Here is a 21903-nt window from a genome sequence, read left to right on the forward strand (position 1 = left end):
CGCCGCCGCCCCGGCCTCCCGCCGCTCTCCCGCTCCGCCGCGCTGCGCTCTAAAGCCGCCGGCGGGTCGCTGTGGAGCCCGCCCCGGCGCACCGCCGGCTAACGGGCGGTTATTGCTCCGTTAGGGCTGCACAGCGGCCGCCACCGCGCTTCCAGCAGGCTGAGGGGGCGGGGCGTGCTGGCTCCCGAGCCACGCCCTCCCCTGCGAGCGCGGCGAAGTCTCGCGAGAGCGCGGGAGCGCGGCCGCGGGCGCAGCGATGGCGGCGGCCGCCGCCGTGTGAGGGCGAGGGCGGCCCGGCCCGGCCGCCGCCCCCGCTCCCCACCCCCAGCCCGCTCCCGATCCCTCTCCGCTCCCTCTCCCTCTCTACATCCCGGCCCCGGACCTGCAATATGAAGGCAGCGCCGGGCAGCGCCGAGGGTGAGTGCGGCGCGAGGGACGCGGGGGTTCCCGCCGGCCCACTGAGGGAGCGAGGGGGGCCCTGTGGGGGCTGGGGATGAGGTGACGCCCAGCAGAGTGAAGCGGGCGAGGGTCTCAAAGGTGATTTGAGGTCTGGAGCAACTCTGTGATGAGGAGGGAGAGCGGAGCCGGGCCTGGTTGCTGTGGAGAAGAGAAGGTTGGGAGGGGATCCCATAAATCCGTACAGAAATCCCCAGGAGGTGTCAGGGTTTGGTGCCAGATTCTGTTCAGTCAGCGACAGGACGAGGAGCAATGGAGAAACTGAAAACACCACAAATTCCACCTCGATATGAAGAAGAGCTGCTTTCCAGGAGGGTGTCGGAGCCCTGGAGCAGCTGCCCAGGGAGGGTGTGGGGTCTCCCTCTCTGGAGAAATTCCACACCCAGCTAGTCACATCCCAGGTGATCCTGCCTGGCCAGGGAGGTTGGGCTGGGTGATGTGCAGAGGTCCCTTCCAGCTCTCTCCTGGGATTTTGGCCAGCTCGCTGTTGATTGAGGAGGGGGCTTGGACCAGATGAGCTCCAGGGGTCCCTTCCCACCTCCTCAGCCTGTGTTGATGCAGCTGAGAGGTATAAAGTGCCTGAAAACAAAACCTCAGAGTAGCTGGTGTTGGAAGGGATTTCTGGAGATCATCCAGTCCAACCCCTCTGCCAGGGAGCAGGGGATACAGGTGGGTTTGGAATGTCTCCAGAGCAGGAGATTCCAAAACACCCAGCACACATTCATTCCTTCCTTACATTGGATTTGGAGTACTCAGTGTGAGGTCTGTGGGCTAGGAGAGCATCAGTAAGGAAGTTTGACAGGTGGATCCTGTGAGGTGACACCAAAATGTCGTGTTTGTCTTGGACCCTCTGGGGCTGGGGACAGGGTTTATCCTGGAATGATGCCCACTGGGGTTTTTTGACATGAAAGTATGGAAAGCTCTGTCTCTTGGCAATAAAATACAGGATTTGAGTGTTCCTGAGAGCTGTGTTCTCTCTGTCACCTTCCAGTCACTCATCCACTGCTTTGTCCCCTCCTGGCTCTTGAGCAGCACTGAGGGGACACCACCCTCAGCTTCGAGCTGGTTGTGGACTCATGGAATGTGCTGAGCTGGAAGGAACCCACAGAACCATCCAAGTCCAGCTCCCAGCCCTGCACAGACACCCCAAAAATCCCACCCTGTCCCTGAGAGCCTTGTCCCAGCACTCCTGGAGCTGTGTCAGCCTTGGGGCTGTGACCGTGCCCTGGGGAGTCTGGGCAGTGCCTGAGCACTCTCTGGGGGGAAGAACTTTTCCCAAAATCCAACCTAAACCCCCCTGGCACAGCTCCAGCCACTCCCCCATGTCCTGCCACCCTCTGGGGGAAGAACTTTTCCCAAAATCCAACCTAAATCCCCCTGGCACAGCTCCAGCCACTCCCCCATGTCCTGCTGTCTGTCTGAGCACAGAATTTGTGCCAACTGGCAGCTGGAATGACTTGGCTGAGGATTTTCATGATGGAAGGTGTGAGGACCTTTCAAGAAGTTGGGAGAGGGAGCAGAGGGGGAATCCAGGACACAAAACTCACCTCACTGCTTTAACCCCGTGTTTCCCAAACCCTCAGTTTCCTGCCCCAGGTCTAACCCTGGGGATCCAGTCCTGACAGAACTGAACCTGTTGAGGCCTCACCACTCAGGGATGGTGCAGAACAGGAGCTGGGCATTTTCCAGACAGGAATTCCATGGGATTTTCATGATCCTTTAGTTTTAACAACCTGGGATGGTCCATAACATTTCCCTCACCTCAAGATCTGTGGTTAAACCAGCGGGTAGAAAATTCTTTGAAATCAGCTTAAAGGTGGGAAGTTTTCTGAATTGTAAAGCTTCCAAAATTGGCTCATGGTGTTTCCTGAACATTCCTGTGTGCCAGAGGCAGAGAAGCTGAACAAGATGAGCTCCCTCCTGGAGAGGCTCCACGCCAAGTACAGCCAGAACCGGCCCTGGACAGAAACCATGAAGTTGGTCCGGCAGGTCATGGTGAGCATTGCTGGGCTCTGAGCAGGACCTGCCTGCAGCTTCTCTGCTCATGCCTTTGTGTTGGGTTTTAGGTCTCTTCCAGCTGTTTTTGGTTTGGTTTGGTTTCACTCTCTCCTGAGGGGTACAGGGCAGGGAGGGATGTCCAAACCTCCCTGATGTGTTTTTCCCTCCCCTAATTACAGATTAGTGCTCAGTGCCAGGAAAAGGCACAAACTTGTATTTTCTGCTACTTACCCTTCCAGGATATTGTTTTGTGGAGCAGTCACTTGTTGTTTTGTGGATATTGTTTTTGTTCAGTGACACTCAACACTCAGCCCTGGCTCAGTCAAAAATGGGTTTAAAATATTGGTGTGGGTGGGGGAAAGAGGAGCAGGAGGCAGGAGAGATCTCAGCAAAGCCTTCTGCCCATACTCAAGTATTAAAAGTTTGTCCAGCTCTTTATTTTTCTGTCACCACCTCTAAAACTCTCAGCTCAGGCCTATTTAGACCAAGTTACTAAAAAGGAAATAACTCAATTCCAGGCCTGCCTTTGTAATCTGCTTGTAAACAGATACTGTTCACCTAGAGGAATCAAGATGTTGTAATTTGGGGATGAAATCTAATCTGCTTTTAATTATCTAAATAAACCTCACTTGGCTGCCCAGAAGTTACCATAGGAGGAACAAGGAAAAATGATTTTTTTTCCTTCTGTCTGCCCAAGGAAAAACGTGTGGTGCTGAACTCAGGGGGACACCAGCACCTGGTGAGCTGCTTGGAGACCCTGCAGAAGGCCCTGAAAGGTTGGTGTGTTCTCTGTGTGCTCTCCAAAGGGTGGAAAATACTATGGAAATGCTCCATAAAAACCACACAGGGTGTTCCTGGTGCTCAGGGGTCCATCACACACTGAGCTCAGTGCCAGGCAGGACAGTCAGGCTGTGCTGCTTTTATTGGGAAAATAAAATTCTCTCACAGAGAAGCTGTGGCTGCCCCATCCCTGAAAATGTTGGGCAGGGCTTGGAGCAACCTGGGAGAGTGGGAGGTGTCCTGCTCATAGCTTTGGGTCCCTCATGGGCTTTAAGGTCCCTCCCAACCCAAACCATTCCTTGATTCTGTGAGTGCCCACACCTGGATTCCACTTGCAGAAATTCCGTTTTCTCCTTGCAGTTTGGGAATATTTGGGTTTCTCTGTGCACACCCTCATGTCTGTATTTGGGGACAGATCCTGTGTGGTTGCACATGGGGCAGTGTGAGCAGACATGGGAGGGAGTAACCAGCTCAGATTTGGTTCATTGCTGGTGGGAATTCCTTAGAGGATGTTGGATCTTTTCCCTAAAGTTTGGTTTTTGTTCCCTCCATCAGTGTCATCTCTGCCTGCCATGACCGATCGCCTGGAGTCCATCGCCAGGCAGAGCGGGTGGGTCTGCTCCTCTGAATGGCTCAGACTCCTCCTGCTGCCCTGCCCACCCCAGAGCCTTGTGGTGCTTGGATTTGTGGGGTTTTGTGTGCTGGATTTGTGGGGTTTTGTGTGTTGGATTTGTGGGGTTTTGTGTGTTGGATTTGTGGGGGTTTGTGTGCTCTTGGATTGGGGTGATTTTGTGTGCTTGGATTTGGGGGTTTTGGGTGCTTGGATTGGGGGTTTTGTGTGGATTTTGTGTGCTTGGATTGGGGGGTTTGTTTTGTGGGGTTTGTGTTAGATTGGGGGGGTTTGTGTGCTTGGATTGGGGGTTTGTTTTGTGGGGTTTGTGTTGGATTGGGGGATTTTGTGTGCTCTTGGATTGGGGTGATTTTGTGTGTTTGGATTCGGGGGTTTTGTGTGCTTGGATTTGGGGGTTTTGGGTGCTTGGACTGGGGGTTTGTGTGGATTTTGTGTGCTTGGATTGGGGGGTTTGTTTTGTGGGGTTTGTGTTGGATTGGGGGTTTTGTGTACTTGGATTGGGGGCTTTTTTGTGCTCTTGGATTGGGGTGATTTTGTGTGCTTAGATTCGAGGGGTTTGTGTGCTTGTGTTGGGGATTTTGTGTGTTGGATTGTGAGGTTTTGTGTGCTTGGATTGGGGTGATTTTGTGTGCTTAGATTCGAGGGGTTTGTGTGCTTATGTTGGGGATTTTGTGTGTTGGATTGTGGGGTTTTGTGTGCTTGGAGTGGGGGGTTTTGTGTGCTTGGATTCAGGGATTTTGTGGGGTTTCCTGGGGGCTGTGTGGGGTTTTTCTGTGCATCTCACAGCGATTCCTCTTGTGTTTCCTCCGGCAGCCTCGGGTCCCACCTGAGTGCGAACGGCACCGAGTGTTACATCACCTCTGACATGTTCTATGTGGAGGTGCAGCTGGACCCTACAGGGCTGCTCTGTGATGTCAAGGTGGCTCACCATGGAGAAAACCCCGTGGTGTGTATTCCTGGCAAAGAGGAACCATTGTGCTTTTGGGATTCTCTTTATTTTGAGCAGAGGAAATGGGTTTTATTTAACATTCCCTTAGACCCAGAGTAGTTTGCTCCTGTGGGATTTTCTAATCAATGCACACTATGGATTCACAACTTGCAAAATTATTTGGGGAAGTTACCTCAGTTTTTCTGAGAATTTTATGGAAGTTTTTGCTGTGTTTCCAAGGGAAGTTATTCTTACAAAGCTCAGATCTGGGAATGGAAAGTTAAAAATTGTGGAGTGCTGGGAGAAAATGCCCTTCTGCATGTGGAGGAGAGTTTGAGCTTGGTGTTTGATTGGCCTCTCCTCAAAACAACTCATCTTTAATATCCCTATGTAAGCTCATAGATTTTCAACCTAAATCTTCCCAGCTTGAGAAGTTTATTTCAAATTAATCATTTAAGAGGAAATATTATTACCTGGACTTGTCCCAGCAGGGCTTGAGGGGCAGAAGTAGAACCACAGCAAGTGGTTGTGAGCATTGTGTGGCTTCCCAGGAAAAGCTGATGTTTGGGAATTTCCCTGCTCTGATATTTCCCAGCTGCAGAGCTGCACAAAGCCTGGAGTGGCTGCATCCCACACTGACATCCTTGTGTGTTCCTTCCTTTTCAGAGCTGTCCAGAGCTGGTGCAACATCTGAGGTGAGTGACAGGGGAGGGTTGTTGTGTTTTCTCTTTGCTGTAATGATCTGATGCTATTTGATGTCTGGAAACACAAAATTCTTCACAACTGCTCCTTCCCCACAAAGTGTCTTCACTTCTCCAGGGGATTTTCTGGCTTTGGCTCAGATCTTGTGATTCTGGCTGCTGTGCAAGGTATCTTCAAAGCCCACAGCACATTAAAGCTGGATCATGTAAAGAACACATTTTCATGTAGCAAAAGTCTTTTTTTTAAGTGGCTCAGCATCTTTATTAATATCACTTTTTAAAATGAAACCTATCTCTTACTCATTTGAATACTTGGTAACTTCCACCTTTTTCCTTTCAGAGAGAAAAATTTTGATGAGTTTTCAAAGCATCTGAGGGGACTTGTGAACCTGTATAAGCTGCCAGGGGACAAGTAAGTCCAGGATATATTTATATCCACATATATAAAATGAAATAACAAGTCTAGAATACATTTATTTATACCCACACATATAACATTAAAAAACCCTCCAAGCTTGTAGGTTTGCACTTCACAGTTCTTTCAAGTTTTCTTATATTGTTTTATTGTTTTTGTTTTTTCCTCTAAGCAAACTTAAAACTAAAATGTACTTGGCTCTGCAGTCCTTGGAGTTGGATCTCCAAAAGATGGCTGGGATGTATTGGTAAGTTTTGTGGTGTCTGTGTGGTTTTCTAAGTATCTATAAATGCTTAGAGCTCTGAGAAATTCCTTTTTAACTGCAGGATTTGATTGGAAGAGAGTCTAAAAGGCAAAATAAAAGTTTGTAACAGGTGGATTCAGTGATGATGTGGTTTAAATTGAGAAAGCTTTGGCCTTGTTTCACTGCTGTAGGTTCAGTGATAAACCAGCCATGCTGTAGAGGGTAAAGCAGCTTTTGTTTTGCCTGTACAGTGGGAAGTTTTTGATCAATCCCTCTTTGGGTCCCAGAAATGTGAATTTTGAGTTGAAATCAGTCTCAGTACATGGATTTTGGCTTCAGGTGTGGCTGTGGCTTGTTTCAGACTGTGATTGCCTCTCTTGCAGGCAAGCCACCAATGCAAACCCCCTGGACAAGATCCTCCATGGCAGTGTTGGCTATCTCACCCCCAGGAGTGGAGGTACCTGTGATTCACTCTTAAAAAAATGAATTAATTTAAATTAATTAATTAAAAAAATTCTTTGTTCCTGGCCTGAAGTATGGGTCACAGTTCCACATTAACTGATGACAAATAATAAAGTAAAAGAGGGACAAAATCTTTGGGTGTTTGTGTGGCTTTGTGGGGTGGGGATGATCAGGATGACTTCTCAGGATGCCTCATGAGGAGTTTCTCTCCCCCAGGTCTCCTGATGAACCTCAAATATTACGTCTCCCCCTATGATTTATTTGAGGATGGCACTGGAGCCCCTGTGGTTTTGCACGAGAACAATGGTAGGTGAGCTGGGGATCTGCTGGGACACAGAGCCTTTTCCCTTGCAGTGAATCTTATTTTAACATAGGATTTGTTTTGTTACCTGAATAAGAACATAGAATCCCAGAATGGTTTGGGTTTAAACCAAGCTCATCCACTTCCAATCCCCTGCCATGGGCAGGGACACCTTCCACTATCCCCCATCCAGCCTTATGCCTCTCCCATCATACTGAAAGTTTGTTTTTATGCATGGACATCTGGCTCTTGTTACAATGCCAAAACCAAGCTCCAGTTGTCAGGGAAAAAAAGAGAGGGAAATTTTCCAAAATCATAATTTGTTTTGCTTTGCAAAGAGCAAAGTATGAACTCGCGAATACATTTGGAAAATATTTTGAGGATGATGCAATTGGTCCACCTGGCAAGAGGGAAATGGGGATTTGGGTAGAAGAGTCAGTTTGGCTGTTGTCCATTTGGTCCTGAAGGTGAACAGTGAGCTCTGTGCCTTGTGGGGAAAGCCAGAGTAATATTTTATGGAATCACAGAATATTTTGTGTTTGAAGAGACTCCAAGGCTCATCCAGTTCCATGGGCAGGGACACCTTCCACTATCCCAGGTTGCTCCAAGCCCCATCCAACTTGGCCTTGAGCACTTCCAGGGATGAAGAGTATATTTAATTCATATTTAATCCACAAAACTTGCCACTGGTGGGTTTTTTTTTTCCATCTTCTCCTGCTTCCCCCTGCAGTTCCTCGCTCGCTGGGTATGAATGTGTCAGTGACAGTGGAGGGAACCATGGCAATGCACAAACTTCCAATTGCTCCTCTGATCATGGGCTCCCATCCTGTGGACAGCAAAGGGTAAGGGCAGGACCTGAGGCCAGCACTCAGCTGGGGGGATTGTCACAGCATTACGGGAATTCCACATCTGCTGCCTTTAGGCCAAGAAATGCCTGTTTCAGTGTGGTGTTTTCTGAGACCTCCAGCGTTTGGAAGGATGGATGAATCTGACTCCATGTTCTTAGAAGGCTAATTTATTATTTTATGGTATTATAGTATATAAAAGAATGTTATACTAAAAACTGTACTAAAAAATAGAGAAGGGATACTTACAGAAGGCTTAACAAAATGCTAATAAAAAACCAGTGACTCTCTCTTCCAGAGTCCTGACACAGCTGGACTGTGATTGGTCATTAAGTTAAAACAATTCACATGCTAGATAAAAAAAAATCTCCAACCACATTCCAAAGCAGCAAAACACAGGAGAAGCAAATGAGATAATATTGTTTTCCTTTTTCTCTGGGGCTTCTCAGCTTCCCAGGAGAAATTTTTTCAAAAAATATGACAGTGACATTTCAGGGCTGTCAGGTGCTTCTGAGGAATGCCTTCATTTTTAAGGTGTATTTGAGCAAACATAAATGTTGTGTCAGGTGAAAGCAGAAGCCCTGCAGCTCACAGGACCTTTTGTCCCCCCATTCTTCCAGAACTCCATCTTTCTCCTCGATCACCAGTGCCAACAGCGTGGACTTGCCTGCTTGCTTCTTCCTGAAATTCCCACGTCCCATTCCGGTGTCTCGAGCTTTCATCCAGAAACTGCAGAGCTGCACAGGTGGGTTGCAGACCTGTCAGACACATCTCTGGGGTTTTATTAATGTTCCCTCGTGGCTATCAGTAAATGCTGCTGATTTTTAACATGTGCTTGGGGTTTTGTGCTGTTCTTAATAACACCTGGGCAGGTTTTTATTGTATTAGCTGGGTCCCCAGAGGAAGGAAGGAATGATGAATCTGGCTCCATGTTCTCAGAAGGCTAAATTATTATTCTGTGATAAAACATTTTATTGTTTTTTTTTTTTATATTTTATGATACTATATTATATTGAAGAATACTAAACTATACTAAAGAATACAGAAAGGATACTTACAGAAGGTTAAAAAAGTAATAATGAAAACTTGTGACTCTTTCCAGAGTCACAGCTTGACCCTGATTGGCCAATAAGTCCAAACAATTCACTGAAACCCAATGAAACAATCACCAAACACATTCCAAAGCAGCGAAACACAGGAGAAGCAAATCAGATAATTATTGTTTTCCTTTTTCTCTGAAGCTTCTCAGCTTCCCAGCAGCAAAATCTTAGGCGAAGGGATTTTTCCAGAAAATCTGACCACCATCTCTCCCTGGATTCAGCTGCCATCATCCCCTGCTGTCTTTTCCTTTCAGGTATCCCCCTGTTTGACACACCACCCACGTTTGTGCCCCTCTATGAGCTGATCACCCAGTTTGAGTTGTCCAAGGAGGCCGATCCGCTGCCCCTGAACCACAACATGCGATTCTACGCCGTAAGTGCGCACTGCCAGCCAGCCTGGGCCATCCACAGCACCATCTCAGGGCCTTCAGCTGCCTTCCAAATGGGATAACAAAATGGCTTCCTTGTGCCCCCAATCACGCAGATGATTTTTGTGTTTATCCAGCAGTTCTGGAGCTGTTCTGTGGTTGTTTGGAGGAGAGAACTCAGAGCCATGCTGAAAATTCAGTGCCAGATGTTGAACTGTAGCTACTTATTTTTGAGCTTATTGTTTACACAGGGCTTTTATCACCTCAGTCACGTTCAGAACAGAGCAGGACATTTATTCACAGACAAAATTTGTTCTTCAAGCATTAGGATTCATGTACAGGATCCTGTGGCTGCCCCATCCCTGGCAGTGTCCAGGGACAGGGCTTGGGGTCATCTGGGATAGTGGGAAGTGTCCCAGTCTGTGGCACTGGATGGCATTTAAGGTCCTCCCAACCCAAACCATTCCATGATTCTGTGATCAGCATGGTGCTTAGGAAAATGAGGTATTGAAAGATGCTTTGCTGTTGGAGTGCAGCTGCAGGGAGGAGAGCAGAGGGGCTGAGCCTGTCCCTTCCGTTTGTCCAGTGATGTGTGGCTGAATGAGTTGCAGCATTTTGGGAGAAATCCTTAAATTTATGGATGAGTGTTAATTCCAGAGTGGATGCCATCCAGTGTGAAACTGTTTTAGTGGGAGCAGTGAATGCTGTTGGGCAGTATTACTGCTGAGGAATTCAGATGTTCAGAGTGGAAGGAAAACATCCTCAGTGTTTGTCCAAAGGTGACACGGTGTCAGTGGCCTCTGAGCACTGCTGAGTGTCCATGATCCCCTTCTGAAGCAGGGATTGTTGGTCAGGCTCTTCCAGGACAGCAGCACTGTTACTTCCTGAACAAGGACGCTCCTCTCCCGGACGGACGGAGCCTCCAGGGGACTCTGCTCAGCAAAATCGCGTTCCAGCACCCCGGCAGGGTGCCCCTCATCCTCAGCCTCATCAGGCACCAGGTGGCCTACAACACCCTCATAGGCAGCTGTGTCAAGAGGACAGTCCTGAAGGAAGGTGAGTGCCACCTCCAGAGCAATATGAAATGAGAATGATGAGCTTTGGGGCGTTTTCCTCATCAAAAATGAAGCCTCTGCTGCTTCCTTTGTATATTTTCCCCCATCTGTGTGGGGGTTTTGAGGCCCTGGTTTATTGTATTTGTGGCAGGAAGGGATGATGAATCTGAGTCCATGTTTTCAGAAGGCTAATTTATTATTTTATTATACTATATTAATACTATTATTATTAATATATATCATATATATTAATATATCAAGAATGCTGTACTAAACTGTACTAAAGAATCCAGAAAGGATACTTACAGAAGGTTGAAAAGATAATAATGAAAACTCGTGACTCTCTCCAGAGTCCTGACACAGCTTGGCCCCAGTTGGCCAATGAGTGAAAAAAACTCACAGCAGAAACCAATGAAACAATCTCCAAACACATTCTGAAGGAGCAAAACACAGGAGAAGTAAATCAGATAATTCTTGTTTTCCTCTTTCTCTGAGGCTTCTCAGCTTCCCAGGAGAAAAATCCTGAGCGAAAGGATTTTTCTAGAAAATGTGAATGCACGCTGGTTCATCTCCACCGTTCCCTCAGTTAAAAGTTCTTGTGTTTTTCAGATTCTCCTGGGATCCTGCAGTTTGAAGTTTGTCCTCTCTCTGACTCCTGTTTCAGTGTATCCTTCCAGCACCCTGTGAACGACTCCCTGGTGTGTGGTAAGTGGCCTCAGGGGCAGCAGGAGCAGCATTTTTGGGAGGGCTGGCAGGGTTTCCTCACCCTGTGTGCAGCGTTTTGATCTCTCCCTGCTCTCTTGCAGTGGTGATGGATGTGCAGGACTCCAGCCACGTGAACTGTAAGCTCTACAAAGGATTGTCTGATGCCCTCATCTGTACAGATGATTTCATTGCCAAGGTTGTTCAAAGGTAAGCTGGGATTTTGTCCCACCTTGTGCTCTCCCAGTCACACAGATGAGCTCTGCTCCATCTTGTGTTTATCCAGCAGTTCTGGAGCTGTTCTATGGTTGTTTGCAGGAGAGAAGAACTCAGAGCCATGCTGAAAATTCAGTGCCAGATATTGAACTGTAGCTACTGATTTTTGAGTTTGTTGTTTACATAGAGCTTTTATCACCTCAGTCACATTCAGAGCAAAGCAGGACATTCCCAGGGCACAACACTCCTCTCACCTTTTGGGTGGGAACCACTGGTTTTGCTTCCAGCACATTATAGACTTGTTATCCCTGAGGAGAATGTGGTGTTATCACTGATTATTGAGCTCAGAAAGCTGTCCCTGCCCATGGCAGAGTGGTTGAACTGGATGGGCTTTAAGCTCCTGGGATTTTTATAAGGTTGTAGGAAATCAGGTTTACCAAGGTGTTTTCTGCCAGAATTGGAGTAACAACCCAGATTCCTTCATGAAGACAGGACAAGGGGAATGGCTTTAAACTGAAGCAGTAGTTCTAGGTGGGATATTGGGTAGAAATCCCTCCCTGTGAGGGTGGCCAGGCCCTGGCACAGGTGCCCTGAGAAGCTGTGGTTGTCCCTGGATCCCTGGCAGTGCCCAAGGCCAGGCTGGATAGGGCTTGGAGCAGCCTGGGACAGTGGGAGGTGACCCTGTCATGGCAGAGAATGGGACTGGATGAGCTTTAAGGCCCCTTCCAAACCAAAGCATTCCATGATTCTGTGCTCTTTAACTAGCAGATAATGATCTGTCAGCTATCAGTTATTAGAGATAATTGATTAACCCTCCCTCTGGGATTGCAAGTGCAGGTGTCTCTCTGAATTCAAGCAGAAAAGCGGGACATAAACCTGGACCTGCTGCTCTCCTGTGCAAGGCCCTGAATGCTCATTTTATACCTGCTGGAGGTGTGAAACCTCCCCAGTGACCTCTGCTGAGGGCAGCCAGCCCCACCTGACCCTGTGCTGTGTCTTGCAGGTGCATGTCCATCCCTGTCACCATGAGAGCCATCCGTAGGAAAGCAGAAACCATCCAAGCCGACACGCCAGCCCTGTCCCTCATTGCAGAGACAGTTGAAGACATGGTGAAGAAAAACCTGCCCCCAGCCAGCAGCCCAGGGTATGGCATGACCACAGGCAGCAACCCAATGAGTGGGACCACCACCCCAACCAACACTTTTCCTGGGGGGCCCATCACTACTTTGTTTAACATGAGCATAAGCATGAAAGAGAGGCATGACTCGGTGGGCCATGGGGAGGACTTCAGCAAAGTGTCTCAGAACCCTATTCTCACTAGTTTGTTGCAGATCACAGGGAGTGTGGGGTCTACCATTGGCTCAAGTCCAACCCCTCCCCACCACACACCACCACCAGTATCCTCACCAGCCAGCAACACCAAGAACCACCCCATGCTCATGAACCTTCTTAAGGAGAATCCTCCTCAGGATTTCTCCACTCTTTATGGGAGCAGCCCTCTGGAAAGGCAGAACTCTTCCTCTGGCTCCCCCAGAATGGAAATGGGCCCTGGGGGAAATAAACAAAAGAAAAAAAATTCCCGCGTGCCGGCCGACAAGCCCAAGCACCAGACTGAGGACGATTTCCAGAGGGAGCTCTTTTCCATGGATGTTGACTCCCAGAACCCCATTTTTGATGTCAACATGACTGCAGACACCCTGGACACCCCTCATATTACTCCAGCACCCAGCCAGTGCAGCACTCCTCCTACCACATACCCCCAGGCCCTGCCCCACGCCCAGCCCAGCATCCAGAGGATGGTTCGCCTGTCCAGCTCGGACAGCATCGGGGCCGATGTCACCGACATCCTCTCGGATATAGCTGAGGAGGCTTCCAAGCTGCCCACCAGTACTGAGGACTGCCCACCCATTGGGACTCCAGTCAGAGATTCTTCTAGTTCAGGACATTCACAAAGTGCCCTCTTTGACCCCGATGTTTTTCAGACCAACAGTAGTGAGAACCCCTACACAGACCCCGCGGACCTGATCGCGGACGCCGCTGTGAGCCCCAACAGCGACTCCTCCAACCATTTTTTTCCAGACGGGGTAGATTTCAACCCTGACTTGCTGAACAGTCAGAGCCAGAGTGGTTTTGGGGAGGAATACTTTGATGAGAGCAGTCAGAGCGGAGACACTGATGATTTTAAGGGCTATGCCCCCCAGGCTCTAACTAATTTGGGGGTGCAAGTCTTGGGGGGTGACGGGGGGAAAATAAATTTAAGGGGAGCGCTCCGTCCGATACGGTGGATTTTAGTATTATTGCAGCTGCCAGCAAAGCACTGGGGTCCTCTGACATCATGGAGCACCACAGTGGAGGTCAGAGCCCTTTGCTGAACACGGGGGATTTAGGAAAAGAGAAGTCTCAGAAACGGGTAAAGGAAGGCAATGGGTCTGGAAGTGCCATGGCAGGTGCTGGGATGGATGGGAAGCCAGGGAAGCGCAGCCGGACGCCATCCAGTGATGGCAAAAGCAAAGAGAAACTCCCAAAGAGGAAGAAGCAGGAGACAGATGGGAAATCTCCATCCCACAGTTCATCCAACAGGCCCTTCACACCACCAGCAAGCACAGGTGGGTCCAAATCTCCGGGGAGTTCGGGCAGATCCCAGACTCCTCCCGGGGTAGCTACTCCTCCTATTCCAAAAATAACCATTCAGATCCCAAAAGGAACAGTGACTGTTGGCAAACCATCTTCACACGGCCAGTACACAAGTAGTGGTTCTGTCACCTCCTCCAGCAGCAAAAGCCATCATAGCCATTCTTCCTCCTCCTCCTCTTCTTCCTCCTCTTCAACCTCAGGCAAAATTAAAAGCAAATCAGAAGGGTCTTCTGGCTCAAAGATGAGCAGCAGCCTCTACTCCAGCCAAGGCGGCTCTGGCTCGGGTCAGTCCAAGGGCTCGGCACAGTCGGTGGGAAAGCCGGGATCCTCCCCCATCACCAAGCACGGCCTCAGCACCGGCTCTGGCAGCGCCAAGATGAAACCTCAAGGAAAGCCATCGTCCCTCATGAACCCTTCCATGAGCAAACCAAACATCTCCCCATCCCACTCGAGGCCCTCGGGGGGGTCTGACAAACTCGCCTCTCCCATGAAACCTGTCCCGGGTACTCCCCCATCGTCTAAAGCGAAGTCACCCATCAGTTCAGGTTCTGGTGGGTCCCACATGTCTGGCACTGGATCAAGCTCGAGCATGAAATCCTCTTCAGGAATGGGATCCTCCGGGTCTATGTCACAGAAGCCACCTCCCTCATCCAATTCCTCCACGGCATCTTCATCTTCCTTTTCATCCAGTGGGTCTTCCATGTCTTCATCCCAGAACCAGCATGGAAGCTCCAAAGGGAAGTCCCCCAGCAGAAACAAGAAGCCATCTCTGACTGCAGTCATTGACAAGCTGAAGCACGGGGTGGTCACGAGCGGGCCCGGTGGAGAGGACCCCATGGATGGGCAGATGGGGCCGAGTTCCAATTCCTCAAGCCATACAATGTCCTCCAAACACAACATGTCTGGAGGGGAGTTCCAGGGAAAGCGGGAGAAGAGCGACAAGGAGAAATCGAAGGTCTCCGTTTCTGGAGGATCCGTTGACTCTTCCAAGAAGAACTCGGATTCCAAAAACGTCGGAAGCACCGGAGTGGCCAAAATTATCATCAGCAAACACGATGGTGGCTCCCCCAGCATTAAAGCCAAAGTGACTCTGCAGAAACCCGGGGAAGGCGGCGGGGACGGGCTGAGACCTCAGATGGCTTCTTCCAAAAGCTACGGATCCCCTCTGATCAGCGGCTCCACCCCCAAACACGAGCGCTGCTCCCCCAGCCACAGCAAATCCCCGGCCTACACCCCCCAGAACATCGACAGCGAGAGCGAGTCGGGCTCCTCCATCGCCGAGAAATCCTACCAGAACAGCCCCAGCTCTGACGATGGCATCCGGCCCCTGCCCGAGTACAGCGCCGAGAAGCACAAGAAGCACAAAAAGGAGAAGAAAAAAGTGAAGGACAAGGACAGGGACAGAGAGAGGGAGCGGGATAAGGACAGGGATAAGAAGAAATCCCACGGGATGAAGCCTGAGAGCTGGTCCAAGTCTCCCATCTCAGCAGATCAGTCTCTGGCCATGGCCAGCAACGCCATCCTCTCGGCCGAGCGGCCGTCCCGGGCCAGCCCCGAGTTCCTCATCGGGGAGGAGGATGATGATCTCATGGATGTTGCTCTAATTGGCAATTAATTCTCTCAGATGAGCTGTGTGCAAGTCCTGGAGGGAAGGAAGGAAGGATTCATCTCAAGCCTGCCACACAGATCTGTTTGGAGAGGGGAAAAATAAGTATTTCTAAAGTATTTCCAAGATTTTCAGACCACCAAGGTCTGTGCAGAAGGATGTGAGTGCCAGCAGCCAGGTCCCTGCCTGTGGCCTTCATCCTGTGGGCACTTCCATTCTTCATGAATTTATGAGTATTATCATCCCTGTGGGAGTTCACGGGGATGGAGCCGAGTGTGGGAATGCGGGAGCAGCTCCCAGATGGAGCAAACAGACATAGGCTGGTCTGGGAGATCCCAGTCCCTCTGCCCTCTTCCCATTCAGGATAAGCTCCTTTTGGATGTAGGAAGTTTTAAAGTAATTATTTTAGGAAAATGTTGTAAGGCTGGGTTTTAATTCTTTGGAAGAAGGAAAACCACGAGGTTTTTAATTTATTTTACTCCCACGGCATTCCTTCATTCAATGCCCAGCTCAAGCTGGGCGCTGTTTCCTCATGGAAATCAGGGTTTTATCCCAGGTCATGGCTCTGAGGGATTGCTGCTGCCTTGGGTTTGCCTTCCCATTTATTTTAGCTATTTATTCACCTCCACGTGGGAACACCTCGTGCTCCTCGTTTTCCCCCAGTGGGAATTTGGGCAGAGCCCATGGCTTTGGGTGGCTCTGCAGCTTTGGTGACGTTCCAGCACAGTGGAATTCCAGCAAATCTCAATGGAAAAGGGATTCCTGCCTGCACCAAGCTTCCCTGGAATCTCCTCGTGCTGCTGTGCTGGGAGTTGTCACAATCCTGGGAAGGATTCTCCAGCTAAAGGAGCCCTTGTCCTGCTTGGAAAACAATCTCAGAGTGGCTCAGCTGGGATCAGAGCTGCCGCAGAAGTGTTGATTTCCTTAGAAGATGGATTTTCCCCTTTTGGCTGGAATTAGGAGCATGACTCAGGCATCCTCTCCGGGCTGATCTTGTGGTCCCTGAAAGGAAAAGAGGCTCAGGAGAGTGTTTTATTTTTAAAAGCAGTTTCATCTGATTCACTCGAGTGGAATGTGGGAAATCAGGAGTTCTGCAAACACATCTCCTGTGGAATTATGGACTGAGCAGGATCCTGCTCCCACTGGATTTTCCTGGTGGTGCTGGAGGCCAGGATTTCCCCGTGGGAATTGAGATTGTGCTTCACCTTTGGGGATGCAGCATGAAAAGTTGGCAAGGATTTGAGTTTTTCTTTTAAACCACTGAAATTTCCCATCCTGGGCTGACCCCAGGGGCACCCCAGGAAAGCTGTTTGGTTTCCAGCTTTTTTGGAAAGTGTTTTTAATGCGATAATTGTAGGGATTTTTCACCCCTTGCTCCTGCCTCCAGTTTAATTCCAGGGCTCCTACACAGCGTGGGAGCCTGAATGTCTCCCAAACTTCCCCCAGAACTTTTCCCTCCTTACATTTTCCAGTATTTATCCTTTGCTCCTGCTGTCCTGCACACCACAGCCAGAGCTTGAAATGATAGGAAAATGGGAATTAAATCCAAACCTGGAGCAAATGCTGATACCTGGCACAGTGTTGGAGTTGTGGGGTGCTGCAAAGAGGATGTCAGCAACAAAATCCCAGAGGAATTCAGCTGGACACCCTGCTCCATTGGGAATGCTGCCAGCTCAGCCTCTGGAGCCCCACCTCCTGCTTTTTTTTAATCAATTTTTTTGGGACAAAATCACTTTGATTCAACTTGTGTGAGGGGGCACAAGCAGCCTTCCAAAAAAAGCACTTTGAAGTGGAATCCAGGCTGGGAATCCCCCAGGATGGCTCCCTGGACTCATCCTCAGCCAGAGCTGTGTTTTCCTGCTGTGCTGTACACTAAAAGTTGGAAGGGAAAGCAGCAAAATTGCCACAAAAACCTGTTTGAAAAGGAACAAGCTGCACTCGTTTCCTCTCCCCTCACCCAGACCAAAGCTCAGTATCCAAAATTCCCCCTGTGGAAGGTGGGAACAGAGGGAACAACGTCTCCTCCAGCCCAAATTTGAAGCTTTTCACCCCATTTTGGTGCCCTGTCCCCTTCCAATGACGTCAGTCCTGGGAGAGCTGAGGTGCATGACCACGCTGAAGCTTTGGGGTGTCAGTGCTCGGGCTCTGAGAAATGGTTTATTTTTGGAATATTTTTGCTTATATTCTCAATTATTTTACATCTTTCAGTATTCAGAAAGATAAAAATAAAGTGGAAAATTAAATATAAGCCAAACCTTTTAATCTCAGGTGGTGAAGTGAACACGGAGATTAAAAGAAACTGGTCCTTTTCCTCGATTATCATGATGTACATAAATCCCTGGCTGGAAAATCGCTGGAATTGTAAATATCCCGGCTCCCGCGGCAGTTTTTTTGGGCGGAAAGTGGAATTTCAACTTTTTTGGAAATATCGCAGAGAACATCTTTATTTACATGCAAATAAACCCCTTTCGTACAAATCGGTGTCGGTGTTGCTGGGGGGGTGGGGGTGGGGGGGTCACAAGGCCATCCCCGCCATGCTTGATTTTCCCGCGAGAATGACGTCACCATGATGTCACCCCCGCGCCGCGCGCTGATTGGTTGAACTCGCTGCTCCCGGAAGGGAGCGGAGGGGCGGGGGACGCCCCCCCTGCCGGGACCCCCGATCCCCGCAGCCCCCCGGACACCGGGGGGAGCATCCTGCGGGCCGGGGGGGGGTCCCGCAGCCCCGGCACCGGGGGCAGGGGGCGGGAGGAGCCCGCGGCGGCGCGATGGGGGCGGCGGCCTGCGGGGTAGGTGGGGGGGGGAGTCTCGATCGCGTGTGTGCCCCCCGGTCATGTGTGTGCCCCCCGGTCATATGTGTGTGTCCCCGGTCGTGTGTGTGTCCCCCCCGGTGGTGTGTGTGTGCCCCCGGTCATGTGTGTGTCTCCCTGGTCGTGTGTGTGTCCCCGGTCATGTGTGTGTGTCCCCCTCCCCATCCTTTCACCCTCCCCGGGACAATCCCGGAGCCGCATCCTCAGGGCAGCCCCGGTCCCGTCCCCTCTCCGCTCCCTCTCTTTTCCGCACCCTCCTTTTCTCCCCGGGGTTCCCCCCTCCTCTCCCAAAGCCCTCATTCCCCGCTGTGCGCCCCTCTCCCCTCTCTCTCCCCTCTCTCGTCCCCCTCTTTTCCGCACCCCCCTTTTCTCCCGCTTCCCCTCTCCTCTCCCAAACCCCCCATTCCCCACCCCGCTGTTCGTCCCTCTCCCCTCTCCCTTCCCTCTCCCCTCCCTCCCCTCCCTCTCCCCGCTCCCGTCCTCCCCCCTCCCCGCGGCGCTGTCCAATCAGCGCTCCCGTTGCTGGCAGGTGCGCAGTGTTTTTGTTTTGGGTCGAAGTTGAGGCCGGAGCGGACGCGGCGGCGGCGCCGGGCGGAGGCCGCGGCTCCGGCAGCCCCGATCGCCCCGGGCCCCGCGCCCCCCGCCGCCCCCGCGCCGGCCCCGCCATGCGCAGGGAGATGAACGGGGTCACTAAGAGCCGCTTTGAGGTGAGGCCCCGGCCGGTCCCGCGGGGGGAGGCCCGGCCTGGCCCGGCGGAGGAGGAGCGGGGGGGACCGGGCCGCGCTGTGGGCGACCCCGCCTGAGGGCCCTGGGGACCCTCCCGGGGCCCGGCCCGGACAGCGCGGGCCTGGGGGGGCACGGGGGGGTGTGTGAACGGGGCTGGGATGGGGGGGTGGTCGAGAGCTGTGCCCCCCGGGTTTGGTTGCCTTTGGTATGACATTTCTCCCCTCCACCCCCCAGTTTTCAGGGTGATGTTCTGTTGGCGGATGCGAACTCCCGCGGGGGGGGGGTCTGTGAATGGGCTTGGGGGTCTGTGGGGTCGAGATGAGGGGCTCAGGGCTGTGTCCCCCGAGTTTGGAGGTTGGTTGGTGACATTTCTCCTCTCCACTCCCCATTTTTGGGGGGATGTTCTATTGGCGGATATAAACTCTCTGTGAATGCGGCTGGGATGGGGGGCTCAGGATGAGGGGCTCAGAGCTGTGTCCCCCCAGGTTTGGGGGCCGTTGCTGTGACATTTCTCCCTTCCACCCCAATTTTCGGGGGGATGTTCTGTTGATGGATGTGAAACCCCCCCGGGGTTCTGTGAATGGGGCTGGGGGTCGGGGGTGACTTTGGGGACACGGAGATGCTCAGGGCTGTGACCCCCGGGTTTGGGGGGGCTGGTGTTAAACTTCTCCCCGCCCCGTTTTTGGGGGGTCCCGTGGGGGGCTTAGCCTGGGGAGGGTCTGTGGGTGTAAAAGGGAGGGAGTCAGGCCTGGACTCCCGGATTTGGGGTGCTCAGTGTGAAACCTCTTCCCCCTCCATCCGTTTTGGGGAGGGGATTCCCCCATCTGATTCCCTGCTCTGAAAGGGGCTGGGGAGAATCTGGGGGTGCGAGTTTGGGGGTGAAACTTCTCCCCCACCCCATTTTGGGGGTCCCCCCGTCTGTTAGACCCTCCCGGGGTGGGGTTTGGGGGGGCCAGAGCTGCTGCCAACGTGTTGCTGCGGGTGCGAGAGCCGCCAGCCAAGTTGATGATGGAGCAGGAGATGTGGGGAAAATGCGCCTGGAAAACACCACGGAGCCTTTGGGGGGGGGGAGGCGTTCAGGGGGGAAAAAGAGCCCCCAGCGCCGCTTTTTTTTTAATTTTTAGCTGGGGAAAAAATTAAAAAAAAAATTTGCTTACGGGGAGGTGGGGGATGGAGAGGACGGAAGGAGAGGAGGGTAAACAATGAGATCTATTCAAAGGCCGTGGCACAAAGCGGAGTGTGGAGCCAGGGCGATTCCAGCCGCATTGTTGTCCCAGCTGTCTTCCCGTGGGAGGAGGAGGAGGGGGTAGGGAGGAAGGGCAGCGGCGGGATTTACTTCCCATCGCTGCTGTGGAGGAGGATGGAAATCCCTGCTCGCTGCTTCTCCGGACTGCCCGGCCCCTCTAGGGGACAAAAAAGAGCCTGGAATGGTAAAAACGTGGCTGTAGCACAGGGGTGGGATGGCGGTGCAGGGAAAACGCTGGTCAGTGGTGAACCGGAGAGGCTCTGGGAGGGATTCCTCAGCCCTGGGGGTGAGAAAGGAGCAGGAAATGCTGGTGGTCCTGCCCTGCACGTGGGATTGTTTTCTTCCTCCATCAGACCCGTGTGAGAGCTGTGAGTTTGGGGTGGGCCCAGGTGTTTTAAGTCGTGTTTCTGTGGCACTGAAAGTGCTCTGGGAGCTCCAGAGAGGAGCCTGCATGTGAGCCCTGCATTATCCAGGGTTGTTGTATTTATTGTATTTACTGTTCTGGGCTCTTCTTGCTTGCACTGATTTTTTTATTTATTTTTTTTTTACCCCCCTGAGAGGTTTTTTTTTTTTATTTTTTTTCATTTTATTTTGCACTGCTGCAGAGTGGCTGAATACAGAGCAAAAGCAGGTTGGTGGCAGATTTTTGGGGGGAATGTCTCGTAGGGAATCAACATCCTTTGCTTCCCCAGCCTTGCAGTGCTGGAGTTCATTCCAGTTTTGGGAGGGTTTTCATCAGGGTTGCAGCAGGACACGATGAACCCAATTCATTGGGGAAAAAGAGTGGGGAAAGGCTTTGTTTGGCCTCTTTTGGGTGGGGTTTTTTTCTTTGCTGGAATGTTATTTTCTTCTCATAGTAAAAAAAACCAGACAAGTTGGAAAAGAAGCAAAATGCTCGAGGAGCCTTTGAGGCCTAAAATTAATTTTTTAAAACCTATATTTATACAGGAAGAGTTGGTGTGTTATAGAAAAGAATATTTTGGGCTACAAGAAGTGCCTTTAAACATCATCCTGTTTCTTGGCTGTTTTGGTTGCTGTGTTCTGTGGCTGCCCCATCCCTGGAAGTGTCCAAGGCCAGGTTGGAGAGGGATAATCTGGGACAGTGGGAGATGTCCCTGCCATGGCAGGAGGTGGCACTGGATGAGTTTGAAGGTCCCTTCCATTCCAAACCACTCCATGATTATAAATCTAAAGAATCCTTCATTTCCCCAGCATGAATTACCTCTGACCCACTCACCTGCATAACCTGGAAAGTTTTAATTTTCCTTTAAATCTGTGATTTTCCACTGAGGTTATGCCTGGTCAGAAGAGTTTCCAAAATGTGTGTTCGCACTTAGATTGATTTTCCAGAGGGGCAGAATGGGTGGAAATTCCTCTGTGCTTCCTAGAAACCAGTTTGTGATGGTTGTGGAGAGTTCACATTTCATGGGACAGGGGGAAAACTGGGCAGAAAAGTCTGGAGACTGGGAGCTGTGGGATATTGTCAGGTCATGAAGACCGTGGGTGTTTAATTCTCCTCTTCCTCCTCCTCTTCCTCCTCACCTGTGGGTGCTGCCAGGGCAGTTTCCCTGGCTGAGCAAGGGGAAGCAGGGCCTTGGAGTCTGGAACGTTATTTTGGGGTAAAAATAGCCAGATCTGGGGCTGTGACTAATATATTGTGTCTGTTTGAGGCTTGAAAT

General features: G+C 50.9%; 2 protein-coding genes across 5 annotated transcripts in view; both read left to right on the forward strand.

The window, feature by feature from the left end:
• The first annotated feature begins 269 nt into the window (after positions 1-269).
• On the forward strand, positions 270-17905 carry MED1 (mediator complex subunit 1). The gene is given in 18 exon segments (XM_030966083.1): positions 270-417; positions 2345-2451; positions 3152-3230; positions 3790-3844; positions 4679-4811; positions 5460-5488; positions 5835-5906; positions 6082-6156; positions 6537-6610; positions 6832-6921; positions 7647-7758; positions 8382-8506; positions 9116-9234; positions 10084-10285; positions 10894-10989; positions 11091-11196; positions 12206-13440; positions 13443-17905. Coding segments are annotated over 18 exon segments (4746 nt in total). The 5' UTR covers positions 270-389; the 3' UTR covers positions 15452-17905.
• Positions 17906-18193: 288 nt separating this feature from the next.
• Positions 18194-21903, forward strand: part of FBXL20 (F-box and leucine rich repeat protein 20) — a 32135-nt gene continuing 28425 nt past the window's right edge. The window contains exon 1 of one of the 4 annotated variants that reach the window (XM_030966225.1): positions 18194-18231. In XM_030966225.1, coding sequence (XP_030822085.1) covers positions 18211-18231 — 21 coding nt within the window. In that variant the 5' untranslated portion in view covers positions 18194-18210. Of the gene's footprint in view, positions 18232-18849; positions 18960-20339; positions 20409-20476; positions 20593-21903 lie in introns of those variants that run through there. The other 3 variants (XM_030966223.1, XM_030966226.1, XM_030966227.1) reach the window with 3 other exon arrangements.

This window comes from Camarhynchus parvulus, chromosome 27 (assembly GCF_901933205.1).
Source record: "Camarhynchus parvulus chromosome 27, STF_HiC, whole genome shotgun sequence".
NCBI classification, from domain to species: Eukaryota; Metazoa; Chordata; class Aves; order Passeriformes; family Thraupidae; genus Camarhynchus; species Camarhynchus parvulus.